The 16,769-nt window shown below is 50.6% G+C and overlaps 1 protein-coding gene across 1 annotated transcript in view; it reads right to left on the reverse strand.

The window, feature by feature from the left end:
• Positions 1-16,217, reverse strand: part of LOC144721357 (kelch domain-containing protein 8A-like) — a 44,169-nt gene extending 27,952 nt beyond the window's left edge. The window contains exon 1 of the mRNA XM_078598919.1: positions 15,822-16,217. Within this exon, the coding sequence (XP_078455045.1) occupies positions 15,822-16,203 (382 nt within the window). The 5' untranslated portion in view covers positions 16,204-16,217. The remainder of the gene's footprint in view (positions 1-15,821) is intronic.
• Positions 16,218-16,769: the final 552 nt, after the last annotated feature.

Below are 16,769 nucleotides of genomic sequence, written 5' to 3' on the forward strand. Positions count from 1 at the left end.
GCTGAGGTTCATAGAGCAGCACTCATTGTTTCATGTTCCTCCTCCCCTCCTCTGCCCACCTCTCCCCACCCAAATTCAAAATGTATCCCGGTCGTGTTTGAGACAAAGACCGCGTTTGGATATCTGCCAAACCAGCGCGTCGCCTTCGTGTCGCTTCGAGTGGCACCTCCGATTAGCACGGTCGGCTACGTACGGTGCACAAGAAGCTCAACACACGTACATACCACAGGTTTGCACCGTTAGAACTCGCCACCCGCTGACGCCAGCCGTGGCGAGGAATCTAACTGGGGTCGTACCAATGATTGCGCGGGATTTACGCATGAATGGGAAGCGCCCTTGACGTTGTAATGGGCGTGCGGGGGAGGTCGCGTTGACGCGGCTTTGATCGCGTGAGCTCCACGCGCTTGATGACATCATTGTCGGGCATGTGGACCCTTCCATTATCGTTGGTGGCTTTGTTGTTGTTGTTGTTGGGGTTTTTTTGTTGCTGTAATGTTATTTTATTCTCAGCCGCGACGATGCCTTCGTATCGTGGCGGAGCTGCGGTTTATTTTAAGCGTGGGCAATCTTTGCTTGCAGAACCCTTCAAAGGCACGCTGGGTTAATGCAGCCTTCATACATTCACGCAGGCTACGCGTTTAGATCATACATCTTTTAACGTATAAATATCAAGAACCGTGGTGCAATTCTTAATTTGCATGAACCACCGAAAAGCTGTGCACCCAGGAGGTGGGTCTGTTTGCAGCGTTACATTGTGTATATATAAACTTCTTTTGAAAACCTATCAGAAAACCAATTCTTTGTGGTGGTTGCAAACGTCAAAATTTATTTTTAACAAATTCATTTCCTGTTGTGTGCCTCGCGTTCTTGATATGAATGCACCGAGACAAAGGGAGCTATCTCACTCTCTCTCTCTGTGCAAAATTAATTCTCTTGTCATATTTGTTGGCCGTACTGATTATGCATTTTATTCCGTGTGGATGAGCCGCACGCTGAATGTGACCTATTTTAAAAATGGTATTTCTGTTTCCTCGCCATTGAAACTCAACGATTCCGATTCCACACAAACTTGTTCGCGTAAGGCGAGAGTGGCTTGGCGGACGAGCAATTAAGCGCCACATTGCTCAACATCAACAGCAGGCGTGATACATCCACTGCTGGATGCAGACCGCCGCCCACCACGCCCCCCACCCACCCCCACACTTAATGGCCATCTCTCACGCTCTAGCATTGCCATAATCAATCTTGCTCTGGCACATGAGCTCATATCATTCGACATGATACGGCACCCCGAGACACTGTGTACGGTGCCTTTGTGAGTGCAAATTATCACGAGCATAGTCTCGTCTCTAAACACTGTCCATTCTCAGGAGGGGGAGCGGTGGTGCAGCGGTTTGTACGTGATGCACTTTGAACCGGGCGAAACAAGTCCATCTCCCTGGAGCCACGGCCAACATCAGTGGCGAGTGATGTTTGCATTAGTCCTGCGCATGCCTCCCTCACCAACCCGCACTGACCAGTGTGGTGAAGTATGGTCAAACAATCCTCAGGATGCCTTCGTTGAGCACTTGATTTACAGAGCGCTGTCAATTATTTTCGATAATTTCACTGCCGTGAAGACGGTCCGTTGCCTAAAACGTCACCTATTACATACGTTTCTGTTTAAAGGCCACACCGTGTTATTGACGAATGTGTTGATTTTATACATGTATTCAGTACTGCGTTATAGTATTTACAGGGGCGGTCATATAACGATGTTATATCGTTATATTATGACGATGCCATATCAAAATGACGATATGCAATATTATAACGTAATATGACGATGCTATTGCCAGCAAAATGGACAGTCAACGTCAAACAAAAACCTCCAATATTGGCCGAAATAATAATGAACCGTAAAAAATATCTTTATATTTTGTATAAATACCATTATTACATTATATTTCTTGCGCGCGCGCGCGCGTGCTCGCACAACCTACTGGCACAAACGGTTCGCACGATGAAACGACGCGTGACTTAAAAGAATAAATTATCTGTGCGCTCCAAAAGCCACGCCGTCGGCCGAGGCCGCAATGCTGCATCGATGTCGCGGTGGCTTCCGTGTCGCTTGCACCGCGCGCTTTGCTGCGCCCTCGCCTGCGTTAGAATGATCGCCATACCGCACTTTGATGCGCGTTGCAATCCGCTATGAAGTAAATAATGAAACGAGCGTGGTTTTGTTGTTGTTGTTGTATCTCAGAGATAGGGGCATGCTTCGCCGCTGCTGTTGCTGCCGCCGCTGCTGTATATATATGCACATTACCCCCCCCCCCCCCGCATCCCTCGTGTGTGTGACATCCGCTGGGGTGGACTGCGAGGATTTATTGGCATCGAGGCCGAATCGAGGCATGCATCGGAACTTGCACCGCGCGCAAGAGTCGCCCCCCTCTCTCCGTACGACGTCGGCGAACTCGGCTCGCCACTCCAGCGGTGCACGACTACGGCGCTCTGGCGACAATGTCCCCCTGTAATGGACACGATCTGACAATTTGTGAATACATTTAGATGAGCATTTGCGTGAATTAAAAAAAACATTTGGGGGGCGGCGGAGGGCGAAAATTTACGTGAATACAGAAATCACGTGATGTAAAAATGTTAAAAGTAAAACTATTTTGTTTTGCTTGTAATAATTTACGGATGAGAAGGGTTAAACAAATATATATGTGAGCGCGTGTTGCAAAGCTCTGTGCCCACTTTAGGGCGGGGGTTGGTGGGGGGTTGTTGCAAAATCAGCGGCGGCGCGAGGCATCAGCAAGCCAAGCCAAAGCGGACGCCTCCAAACAGCTCAAGGGCCCCTGGATTGATGGAAAACTCTGGGTTGCATCAGAAATATCAGCTCAAATTCACATCCTATTTCAGCAATTGTTTTTTTTATATTAACATCGAACAGAGAATTAATCTCTCTCGTCTCTGTTTTGTCTGCATCTCTCTCATCCTCTCGTCGAATTCCATTTCCGTCTCATCTGCACTTCCCACACGTCACTACATCTCATCCGTTATTCCCCTTCTCTCATCTCACTCACTCCGGGCTCGAACCTCGTATACATTTCCTCTCATCTCACTTCATCGCTATCTCTTCATGAGACCTCCTTTGCCAGTATTAAATTATGATAATAGAGTTTTTCGCCCTTTCTGGCAATCAAACAGGTGTTAAGATGTTAAAACACCAAACTGAAATCTTTGCAGGTAATCACGTCCGCATTAACCACATAAACCCTATTATCATCATGTAATACTGGCAAAGGAGGTCTCATCATGTAGCTGCTCACCCCGAGCTCTCAATGTCCTAATGGCGGCGTTGTCTTTGTGCTGTTCGCCTTTTGGCGTCCTCTGGTCTAACACCGTTTGAGACGAGGCTCAAAAGAAAGCTGTCTCTGGTGTGGACCAATCAGTTTCAAAGACAATGCACCATATACTGTCAGAGCATGTTTTTTGTTTGTTAGCATTTTCACCACAAGTATATGTGGTTAATGCAGACATGATTCCTTGCAAAAGGTTTCAGTTTTGTATTTCAACATCTTAACACAACTGTTTCATTGTCAGAAAGGGGAAAACCCCCTATTATCATCTCTATCTCATGGCTGTATCTTTTCTTTCATCTCACTCGGAATTTATAAATTGAAAGGGGGTGGGAGGGAGGGGTGGTGGTGATGGGAGGCCCGAAAGTAATTTTTGCTTAGGGCCCCCCAATGGGCCAGTGTCAGCACCACCACGGTGTCAAAAATGTGAAACTCGCGGTGCACGAGATGCGCTCTGCCGCCGGTGCTCGCGCGAGACGACCGCTCGCTCCGTCGAGTTCGCTAACCGCGCCGCGCCCAGCGTCGACGGCGCGCACGTGAAAGATGTCCATTTGTATCGAATTAACGCAGACCACCGCGGCTTAATTGGCGCTAATTGGGTTTGATACAAATTAGTTCCGGTTGCCATGGGAACTCGCGGTTTAAATCGTTTCCGCCACGCTGCTGGGGATGAGTGGCGGAATGCGGTCCTATTATTATGTTACTATTATATATTATTATCATTTTATTACGCCATGCACTGTGACTGTGTGTCAACCGGTGCGTGTGTGGCCTCAATGTGCACCTAGCCTGGCACAAGCGCCGTGGTGATGTCACCGCCACTTAGCGGCGAATGGTGGTTGTTGTTGTTGTTGTTATTTTGTGGTCGATGGGGGAGGAGGGGGGGGAGCAGCGGTTAGCGCTCACGACCAATAACAGCGGGCGTATCTGCGAACCGGTCCCGAATCTTCCTCGAGGTGGACTCAGCCGTGTGTCTCAACATCAGCACTGTGGGGAGACAAATGCGGCCTTGCGTAGCATTGGCCACACCACCTCCCCGTGCACCCTTCCCCCGCACCTCCCATTGGCCACGTACGGTGCCAAAGAAGTTCAACGTGCGTGCATTCATGCATCGGTGTTCGTTCATCAGCACTTGCACCTCCGATCAGCACGGTTGGCTACGCACGGTGCGAAATAAGTTCAACATACATCCATACTTGCTCCAACAATCTATTAAAGGCTACACCGGGGGAATCTTTGTCTTCGTGGTCGATATTGAAGCTCCCCATGCGCTCTGTAATCGCAGTCAACGTCGCGGGCTGCGAGATTCACCTCTTCAAGCGGCATTTGTATTTGCCATGCAAGTTTAAAATTGTGCTTTTTAATCTCTCTCTCATCTCTCTCTACTCTGTCTCTCTCTCTCATTCCCTCTGTCTCGCTCGCACCTCTCAATTTAAATTTGATTTCGCTACGGTATTTATATATTGCGAGAAAAAATCCTTTCCATCACGGTTAACATATTCTGGCGCATCATTTATTTACGTAACTATTTATTTGTACGTTTCCATCGCCATTCACGCCCCTGCGTCTTGCCCCCCCCCCCCACCGTCCCTGCTCCCCGCACGGCGCGAGCGTGAACCCCGAGCCCGCGTGCCCGAGTTCGCTCAGATCAGCTGCACGCGCGAGAACAAACATTCATTCCCACACCCAATTTTGGGCCCAAATCCAGACACAAATCTCTGTCCTCATCGAGGGACCCCCCAGCCCGCCCCCTCCGCCCCCGCCACCCCCACGTCACCCCTCCAACCCCCTGAAGCTCCCTCCACCCCCACGTCCCCGCCACCCCCCGGGGACCGACCCCGCTCCGTGCCACCCACCGTGCGCGTGGCGGGAGGGAGAGCAATCGTGGCTACCATGGCAACCCCGCAGCAAATTGATTGTGGCTTCTGCCGGTGATTACGCTTCGTCTGGGGGGGGGGGGGGGTGGTGGGGTGGGGGGCCAGTGCTATATTTTTTTTTGTCGTGGGGTGGGGGGGTAGAGAGGAAAGAGTTAACCGGGTTTGCTCTCACAGCCGCCAATTACCGCGCCGAATGTCCCCTGACCGCACGGCCGCCGCGCATCGCCGTCCGGCACCGGCGGCGCGCGATGCGACTGCAATTAAGGGGCAACCGGTCGCGCGGGTTTTTTTTTCGAAGGCGGAAGCCCCCTGGGAATGACGGCGGTGACAATGATGCTCGATTAGCGAGCGGCGATAAGATATTTTCACGTGAAGGGAGGGAGGGAGGGAAGAGCGGCGCGTGAAGACGGTTCCGGCGGTGAGACGATCGGCCTTGCGCCCGGCAGTGAGGTGGATCGTGGTGGAGGTGGAGATGCCACGCGTGGTGCTGGCCACCCCCCCCCCCCCACTCGTGTGCCGTGCCGGCCTTCATAGGTGCTCGCTAACAGCGCTTGCCCCAAATGACTGTTCAGGCTACACGGGGGATCTGTGTCTTTAATGGTGGAGGTGGCCGTGGGGGGTGGTAGTGTCGTGGTTAGCGCGCTGCGCTACGAACCCGGCGACTCGAGTTTGATTCCCGCTCACGACCAACACCGGTGACGATTATCTGAACCGGTCCTGGGCATCACCTAGGTCAACTCAGCCTCAAATGAGGAGACAAAGGCGGCCGGGCGTAGTGCTGGCCACTCACCCCCTCGTGGGCCTTCATAGGTGCTCGCTAACAGCACTTGCCCCTACAGCCTGTTACAGGCTATTCGGGGGATCTTTGTCTTGTGCGGTGGGAGTAGGAGGCCTTCACCCGGCAGAACATAGACAATGAATGAAGACGCTGGCGATGATGATAGTTGTGACGATGGAATTGAGGATTGTGACGTTTGTAGGAGCGCCGGCGGTGTTAGAAACGATGATGATGATGCTGATGATTGTAGGAGTGCTGGTTGTCGTCCCGTTAGTGCCACAAACGATGGTGGTGATGATGATGATGGTGCTGATTATACTGATGAATATTTTGGCAGTGGTCGTGCTGGTGATGGTGACGCTTATATCACTGACGACGATTGCAATCATGATGATGCTTGCAGCCGTAGAGCGTAGGTGTTGTGGTGCAGGTGGTTATGATGGCGACGGTGGTAGTGGTGGCGGTAATGATGATAAAACAGAGCGCTCTCCGCCCGACGATCATTTAAAATCCATTATTAATTCTAAACACCCACAGAGGGCCTCCATCGTGTGACGCAGAGCAATGATGAGCGGGGCGGTCGCGAGACAGAGAGAGAGCCACGTGGCCAGGGCTACGGCACAACAGAGCGAGCCGCTGCTCAGGCGTCACCACTCTGGGCTCTGCTGGGCTAGGCAGCGTATCAGTAGGCGTGGCACTGTGACAACGATATTTTTTGGTTCTTTCGGTAAAGTCACGTAGATAGAAGAAAAAATACTGATAAAGTGACAATTATTTGAGACAAATATAACAGCTCACTCCTCTTATTGGATTTGACGTGGGAGGGGAGGGGGGCGGTGGGAGGGGGGTCCAGGACGCTATTCCCCAAATTGAACTCGCAGTCCTCTGTGAGAATCACCGCATTCGTCCATGCCAGTCGCACAACTTCGCGTGTGTGGACCGCCAGGATGTGGTCCGCACAGATATCGTTTCCCTATTCATTTTAATATTTATTGTTTTCCCTTTTAAGGCCACATAGTGTTGTTGTTGTTGTTGACGAATGCGGTGGAGGGCGCACCGCTGTCAAAGCAGCAGCAGCAGCGTTGTAAAATAATGAGTTGCAGGTCTTCGGAGTTACATGTTTGTTCACAAAACGCCGAAATCGTTTCCCTCCAGGGTGGTGAAAAAACGAGAATTACTTTTTGAGCGCTGACAGCGGTCATCGGCATCCGGAGAGTTTCGGAACCACTCTTCCTACACCATGCTGGAAACAGGTGCTATAGGCTTCTGCGTGCCTACATTGTCATGAGAGGGCAGCGAAACGTCGATTGTCGTCCTCCACTCTACGTTCCAACGTCTGCGATCCCCGTCGTTCACCATCCCGCGGTGGCCCGCGGGATGGTGAAGTATGGTCAAATGTTCACCCGGGGGGCCTGCATGCCGTGAGGAGGCCCTCGTGAGACTGAGGCTCGGTCGGACCAGGGCCGGCTCCGGTATCGCTCGCCACTGTTGTTAGCCGTGGCAGGGAATCAAACGCGGGTCGCCAGATCCAAAGGGTTGCGCGCTAACCGTTGCGCCACGGCCGCAGGCGATAGATACATCGACAAATCGTTAGATACATCGCTAGATAGATACATCGACAAATCGTTAGATACATCGCTAGATAGATACATCGATAGATGAATCAACGACGGCCTCGCTTGTTTATTTGGCAGGGTCAGCAGGTTTGAAATGAGATATTGGCAGTGTGTGTGGTCTTGCACTTAGCCGTCTATTTTTGGCTATTCCGCGTGTGTCGTAGCTGTCACCGGATATAATAACCTCATTGTCCTCCAATAAGTGCCTCAATTGCCGAAGCTTTTCGTGGTATTATTCAATGAGCAACAGGCTGGGTAAAGAAAAAATATATACAAAAGGCGTTTTTTTCTTCCTCGTGTTAAGAGGACATTAAACTAAATATATTAATTAATATATAGTCTGTGTAGTTTTTAGTTAGAGGTCTAATACGAATAACAACGACTTACTTACCCATGAAAGCCACGGCGAGTTCAAAGATTTGTTTTTTCGGTGAGCCCTGCATTGGGCTGATTGGACAACGCCAATCACATTTGACAACACCGCTTCCACTGAATGTGTTCAGCCATGGCAGGGAACCGAAGAACCCAGAGGAAAGGCACGCAGAACAGGGGAGAGAACACACCAACTCCATACAGAGAGAGATACGTCAGAGGCAGGAATGTAACCCACGTCCTTCCTGCTGTAAGGCACGAGTATTACCATTTGAGTCCACCCTGCCACCTTGTTCAAAGACAATGTAATACAATGCATCGCCAACTGCATCTCAAGACGCTGTACCAGAACAGTGGGCAAATTTAATGTCATAGAGATAGGCAGTCGCCGACAGAGGAAGAGGGAAGGTCTTGAGCCTGCTCTAGAATAGGGGGCAGGGTGTCGACAGCACGGGCGGCTGGGAGGAAGAGAGCACCAGATTGTCGGGGCAGTAGAGGAGAATGCGCCGACGTGCCACTGAGCAGGAAGTGGACTGGAGGCTTGGACAGAGATGAGAGGGGGAGAAATGGGCAGAGGCGATTCCACGGGGGAAATCTTGAAGATGGGGGAGTGAGCTTCGAAGGCCTCTGGCTCATTCTCCCGGTGAAAGGAAGTTCATCGACCTCTGTCCACACAGTGGTATAAATGGGCTCACCGGAAATAGTCAAGAGGGCAGGCTGCGTGTGGTGGGGTAAAGTGTGGGTACTCCTACGAGAGCCCCCGTTAGCGGAGGACCTTCTGCCAGCAGTGGTGTTAGCGAGCACTTTCAGGGCCTTAAACTTTTATTCTCGGTTTGATTTGACAAGGTTAAGTCATGGTTAATGAACCTCAAAGTAGCGTTGTTATTACTGTGTGAAAGTTAAATTTGCATGTAAAATGGCACAAAACCTGTACTGCTGGAATACGACCGCACTCCCATTACTGGTTTGTGGGATAATTGCCAAGTGCAAATGATACACGTGCATTTTACACATTACATTCTCTGGAAGCACTTTACATTAATTGATTTTAATTTAAAACATTTATTAGGTACAAATACTGGCAATTACCTTTTTAATTGGGCAAATCTCACTCGAAATAATTCAATAACCACCTCCCGTTAAATTGTCATTCTCTTGAAAGCATCCTTCAAGTATCCCTCTTTGGCTTCGACTCCCGTGACCCGGGGACTCACTGCTGACCCTACACTCAACAACGCACTTCTGGGGGGTGGGGGGGGCGTCTTTGCTTTATTTATTCGTTCTCCCCCCCCTCCACCCCCAAACTCCCACCCCCACTCCCCTCCCCCGTGGAATCACTGTCTCTCTCGCTCAGGAAACGCCCCCGCCCCCCACCGCCCGAGAAGGGACGCTTTGGCCCCATACTTATCCCCACTTGCTCCACGTAGCCCGCCGCACGTGGGAAGCGCCCCGCACGCTACCCCCACCGTCCGCACGAGAGCTCCCGGGGTTGCCTGGCTGCACGCGTGTGTGTTGAACTTCTTGCGCGCCGTAGGTAGCCAACCGTGCTAGTCGCAGGTTTGGCGGAGACTGACGGATGGATAGAGGAATGGGCGGTCGGGGGAGGGGGGTGGAAAATGGGGGGGGGGGGTGGAAAATGGGGGGGGGGGGTGGATTTAATAAACTTGCGCTACTGTTATCAGCTGCCGTCCCGGGAGATCGACCCGACGACCTCTAGATTGCAAGTCCGGGCGCGTTAACCCGTGACTCCACGGTGGAGGAGGCATCTCAACGGCGAAGAACCCTTGAGCGCCGCAAGCAGTGGACCACCCTGTGCTGGAGAACAGGCCCCTGAAGTTACATTTCGATGTAAAGCTTTCGTGACTGCAGGGATTCATCTTCTTGGTTCTTTCGGTAAAGTCACGTAGAAGGGAAATAATAAAATAATAAAAATAAAACATAATAAAATAATTCTCACGACGTTTCGGCCACAACGCAAGCAGCCGTCCTCAGGTGAAGAACAGGTCTGTCGGACGCAAGCAGCCGTCCTCAGGTGAAGAACAGGTCTGTCGGTCCTGTTCTTCACCTGAGGACGGCTGCTTGCGTTGTGGCCGAAACGTCGTGAGAATTATTTTATTATGTTTTATTTTTATTATTTTATTATTTCCCTTCTACGTGACTTTACCGAAAGAACCAAGAAGACGAGGCCCCTGAAGGCGAGACATCAAAGCAGCGCTCTCTGAAGTCACTTCAGTCGGGGATCTTTGTGCGCACTCGGGTCACGCCTTTTATGTACCTACCAGAGAGTGTCCGCCGCATGTCAATAAAACCGATATTCTTTAATTCTCCTCGCTGTAATCCTTCAAATGAAGAGGCAAAACCCCTCGTGTAATGTAATTATATATATATTTAATCTACTCTACAGTAATTGGTAATGGGGTTAAACACCATCGAGCCAGTGCACACGCCAGCGTTGGGTTAACGACGACATGCGGTTGAAACCGTCGGACCAATGTTGGTTAACCTTGGCTCAACGTTGACCAACGTTGGCTCAACGTTTGCTCAACGTTGATGCTAGAGAACCTGTGGCCATCTTCTTGGTTCTTTCGGTAAAGTCACGTAGAATTGAAATAATAAAATAATAAAAATAAAACATAATAAAATAATTCTCACGACGTTTCGGCCACAACGCAAGTAGCCGTCCTCAGGTGGAGAACAGGTCTGTCGAGGAGACAGAGTTTTTATTATTATTTTATTATTTCAATTCTACGTGACTTTACCGAAAGAACCAAGAAGATGAATCCCTGCAGTCACGAAAGCTTTAAACAGAAATTTAACCTGTGGCCAGTTGCGTGAAACAGCTGCAGTGAAACGCCTGAAGTGAGCGTGTCCCTTAAATCGTTACTGAGCCAATCGCAGACAGCCGAGACCTGGATTCGAACCCAGGATCTCGGCAGTGTTGGCTCAGAGGGCTATCATTTGTGGCCAGGTCGCTTCTGAAAAAACAAGCCAATGGCTCAGTGGCTTCGTTTTAATTGTATATGTTTTAAAAGGGAATTTCTTTACTTTTCCTATAATCTGCCCTCCTATCGTGTTTGTGTTTGTTTTTGTGACGTTCGGACCCGCCTCTACTGGAACATCTGTGAAAAAGAGCTTCATAGCCTATCGGATTCCTCCTCCAGTATGAATATATAACCTGATCAGATCGAACACTCAGTGGCGTGGTAGCCTGAGCCAGTCACTGACGGCAGGAGCGGTGATGATGCATAGCCAAGTCAAGCTATTCTGTGTTTTATTTAAACATTCGTGTTTATTTATACAACAAAGACTTGCTCACTCTCAAGACTCCCCGCATTGGGATTTCTGGACAATTACTTAAAGGGAAAGAGATTTCACTTGCGAGGAAACTGACGAATCTGGAGATAAGGCATGCACAGCAGGGTACGAGACTCACAAATCCGCACACACAGGTCATTCTTCCACAGTGTATGTCCATCACAGCGACTTCGAGAATGTAAATTACGAAAACAGAATATGTACATAATCTTAAAAAAAACGCCTCCCATTAAAAAACATGTAGTGAATTAACAATGAGGTAGAAGTTGATAAATACATCTCGGATTGGCATTTCTTTTGATTAATCGGCCGTGGTGTATCCGATAAGTCAGCCGTCACACATCTGACACATCGGCCACGAGGAGATCTGATAAATCTGTCATGAGTCATCTCGTAAAATAAAACTGGAGAGCTTCTACTCCGTTATAAATCAAGCATGATATATTATTTGATAAATTGACAATGAGCCGTCAACAGTATTACTTATTTCTCATGAAGTTTAATGATTAAAATCAAGAAACTCAGCCCCACAAATCTCAGCCTCACGAAAATAAACGTGAGTTATCTGCCCGCCGTGTGTATATTGTGTATGCAATGCAGCTCTATATTATATTTAATGACAGCCTCTTGGCTATTCCACTGCTGCATGCTTCCACGCACGCTTTGTCGACTAGAGGGCTTTGTGCGACCATGCTTCACCGTTCGGGCAGGTGATATTGATCTCCACTCACTGCTGGTTCACCTATGTACTTGCTGGTCGCTTGTCTGACGCCCTAATAATACTATCATACAATCCGCTGCTGGATGAGGGCCTCCCTAAGCAAGTCGTGGGCGGCTATGTGACCACTCTTCAAAGCGAGTTTAGCAGGGAAGCATAGCCATTAAAACGTAGTACGGTACAACAATGGGGTGTCCTCTGCTGACAACGTAGCCGTGCAACAGCCTACATCGCCTGGTGCGCACGACGACCACACATCTCGGCACGATCCAGGCTGGACCCTGCCAATATGTGTTGCGTGCACGTTGAAACTATTTCGCAGGTGCGCGGGAAGGACAACAAACTTAGCGCACACGAACGGGACTCACGAGTTGCACGCGCGCTCATATCCGCGGTGATTGACGACCAACGTTTAAAATGACGTCATCGTTCATCGATGTGCTTCCCGGACCGACAGCGGCGGCCGCGCGGCTGCTGCACGCGAGGAGTCATTGAACCGACGGGAACGACACCGCGCCCCGACGCTGACGGATCGCGAGAGCAGCGCGCGCTCGCGCGTCCGGCGCGGAGAGGCGCCGTGGTCTTGTCGACTCCCAATTACGCTCGCACGCGCACGCACGCGCACGCGCGCGCGCAGCGGCAAACAATCGCCGTGGGAAATCTTCGCATTTTATCGAACACCGCCCGCCAGCGCCCGTAACGCCAAAGTCGGCGGCGGCGGCGGCGGCTTTGGCGATCGTGGCAGCAGCCCTCGTGACGGTCACGTGGCATTCGCACGGCGCAGGTGCCGTTGCTGGCCTTTGGACCGTCGCACAGAGCGGCATTGTTGCGTGTTGTTGTTCTTGTTGTTGTAGCTTTTGTTCTGGGGTCTTACGACTCGGATGACTGGGTTCGTGAGCAACTGAGCGGCGCATTGAATCGTGTGGACGGCGTGAGTCGCATGTTCCTCAGCGGTGGCGGACCTAACGCAAGGGCAATGTGATGCTGATGATGATGATGGCGACGAACATGAGACTTATGCAGGTATATCGCTCGTTTGTTAATCCACTGCTGGATAAAGGGTCATGCGGGTTTCTTTGACCATACCTCACTACATTGGTCGGTTTCGGTTGGTGAAGGCGGGGAACGTAGATGTTGGAGCATAGTACTATACAACATTGGATTTTACTGAAATGTCCTCTGCTGGAAATCACGTGGCTCCACAAGCCCTATAACAAACCCAATGTAAACACTCACTCATCATATAACAAACCCAATGGAAACACTGACTCATCAGCCGAAATGGCCTTAATATATACAGGGTGCTTTAAAAATGTTTTAACACTTATATGGGGCTATCTATTTTAATAAAAAAGAACGCATAATACACTGTAACATGATAACAAATTTCATGTTAATAGCTTCAAAAAGTCAACGAGTCTCCACTTGTTCACCACCATTGTCAACGCGTGCCTGGAATCTTCTGCAGGTGGTCTCCAGAGCCCGGAGGCAGCACATTTCTTGGGGTATTGTTGCAAACTCCCACAAGTGTAAATATTTTTTCGAAGCACCTTGTATATAGAGGACGATACAGCGTGGAGCCGTGTGACAAGTTGAAATCATTATTCTCTTTTATTGAGTATTATTAAAACCTGGTTGTGCATGGTGGTCACCCAACAAAGCAATATCCTGGCTCGGCTTAGCTTCGGCGATCTGACGAGGTCACATTCCCGGGGTTGATGTGGGATCATGGCTCTGAGACTAATAATGTCCCATGTTTACACAGGGACGCCTCACTCAGTCTCAAAGCCCCTGCCGGAGGGTTATGCACTGGGATATTCGTCAAATTCTTCAATCAGCATATTGCATGTGGGGGCCGGCGGCATGGGATATTCTGCATACGAAGAACATATTGTCCGTGATTTAGGAACATCACCGTGGTTATACAAACATCACCTGCACTGTGGGTAGTGATGGTGACGCAGACGACGACGATGATGATGACGTGATGACAGTGATAATGGAGGTCATTGCCCCGTGCAGATTCCTTGCTGGCGTGCGTTGTGCCTGGCGCTGAGTAATCATTTTGGGCACGGAGGTCACGAAGGTCACGGAAATCGCGAAATGGAATAAAGTCCGCGAGAGGCCGGGAAGAAAAATTGGCCGTCGGGACCGCGCTCAATTTCGGCGCTTCAAGAACGTATCGTGCCTCGTGCTCGCGTGGATTTTATTTTTGTCCGGGTCATCCGGTTTTAGCCTCCACTGAGATTATTTAGATTCATTTTCTGCTATAAATGTCCAAACGAGAAGTCACTCTGTCGAGCTATCATGTGTGGCCAGGTCGCTTCTGCAAAATAAACTAATAGCTCAGTGGGCTTTGCCTGATAGTATGGGGATTCATATTCTTGGTTCTTTCGATAAAGTCACGTAGAAGGGAAATAATAAAATAATATTAATATAAAACAATAAAAATTCTCACGACGTTTCGACTGCAACACAAGCAATCATCATCATCATCAGGTGTTAATTTTGATTGTTTTATATTATTTTATTATTTCCCTTCTACGTTATTTTACCGAAAGAACCAAGAATATGAATCCCTGCAGTCACGAAAGCTTTAAATCAAAAGTATGGGGATGGTTTGCTCTCCTTCTCCCCACCCGCGCACCTGGCACCGCGTGAGGTTACTTACAGCCCCGCCCACTCCCCCCCCCCCCCTGCCCAGTCTCACGTCCCAGTGCCTAGCGCACACGCAACGCTCCCCCTCTCCTCATCCCCCCCCCCCCCATAGCCCTCTGTGACTTATATAAACCCCTTAACTCCGGCATCTTTCCCACTTTAGTAAAAAAATGTATTGCTGTGGTTGTCACAGCTGATGATGATTTATTGTGTTGCAACCGAAACGTCGTGATTTATTTCTAATTTTTGATTTATTTGAATTTTACTTTTATTTATTTATTTTATTTTTTCACCTACGTGACTTTACCGAAAGAACCAAAGAGTATAGTATGGGGATGGTTTGGTTTCATTTGTGTGTGATTGGGTGATTTGTTTACCTGTCTTGTACTTTACACTGCTATGATGTTTTTGTATTTTTTGCTGTTGTAACCTTGTTACCCGCCGCTACTGGACATCTGTGAAAAAGAGCTTTATAGCTCATCAGATTCCACCAGTATAGATATATAGTCTGATTCTGATATTTGCCAAAAAAAAAATTCCGTGACAAAATCGTAGCCTTAAGTCATCACGTTTCCTACTGAACGTTGACTTTGACCACGCGGATATCGGACTCAACACCTGGGCTATCGGGGAGGTGAATTTGATGATGAAGAACAATGTCACCAGTGTGCTTAACCACCCCATAGCGCACGGATCGGGCACATGGACACTGACAAATGATATGAAACAAAAGTTCAACATTGCACAAATGAGGATAGGAAAATTACACCGGGAGCACGAAAAAAGAAGCATGTGGATCATAGAATAACGGAAACTAAAGCCTTCGTGGTGACTGTGAGGATAAATGATGTGACTTCGGAAGGCCATATTCCTAGATATGATGATGACAAATGGATGATACCGGTGACAGAGTGGAAGACAAAGGTTGATCTCGTTGCTCCGTTGCCACCATGGAAATGGAGCAACGCGATCAGCACCTGCGCAGGAGCAACATTAATGCTGACACGAAGGAACAATGAGACACGGTAACATGAGCGGTGGGGGTGGGAGCCTTGATCCAGCAGTCGATCGCGCATGGCGACCGCAGCTGACGATGACAGTGAAAACGAAGACCCTGGAGCATCCCCACAAGACAATTCACTTCACCTTTCACGATGACCGCCATGCCCATGATCGGCTCGGGCAGCGGGGCCTTCCTCTCCCAGCGCCGCTCCTCCGTGCAGAACGCCTCGACGGCCGCCACGGGCCTCTGCTGCCCGTCCACGCCGCCCAGCGCCAGCAGCCGCTTGCCCAGCGCCGCCACCCCGACGCCTGCGCGCGCCGTGGGCATGGGCGCCAGCTTGGTCCACTGGCTCGCGTCGGGCGCCAGCGCCTCCAGGCAGTCGAGGGGCGCGCCAGACGCGTCGCAGCCGCCCGCAACGTACAGCTGCCCGGCGCACGCCGCGGGGGTGCAGTACACGCGCTTGGTGGGCATGGGCGGCAGCTGCTCCCACACGAACGCCTTGGCCCGGCGCGCGGTCGTGGCCATCGGCGCGGTTTGGCGCGGCTCGCGCCCCGAGGCCGCCCGTCAACGCCGGACGGCGAGAGAGCGGCACTCGGGTCTCCGCGCAGGGCGCTGCGGGCCGCCGTCGCGAGCCATCTCTCGGCCGGGGGAGGGGGGTGGTGGGGGGGTGGGGGGGAGGGCGGGGGGTGGGGAGCTGTCCCTGGTGCTGACGCCCGCTCAGAGCGGACACGCTCAAATTGGACGTATCGATCGTGGAGCCCGCGACTTATTATGACCGTAAATCCTCGTAATGGGCGCGGCGCAGGTCAGGAGGTGTCACCTTTCACGTGTCTTGTTTCGAGAAAGGACTTGCGGGGATAAGCCACGCGGCATCCGAAGTGCGGCTCCTGCTGCTGCCGCCGCTGCGATAACTCCTCACTCCTTAGCGGCGGTGGTCTATTGGTCGTTACGAGGGCAATGGCTCACATGGTGGGCTTGAGCGTCACATTAGAGAACCCGTTCTGCCGGCACGCCTGCCATCCGTCGCGCGCAGCGACCTCGCGGCAGCGGCATTTTGTATTCTTTACCAAGCGTAGCGTAAATCTCGCCCG

This window comes from Lampetra planeri, chromosome 11, assembly GCF_965212315.1.
Source record: "Lampetra planeri chromosome 11, kcLamPlan1.2.h2, whole genome shotgun sequence".
Taxonomy (NCBI): Eukaryota; Metazoa; Chordata; class Hyperoartia; order Petromyzontiformes; family Petromyzontidae; genus Lampetra; species Lampetra planeri.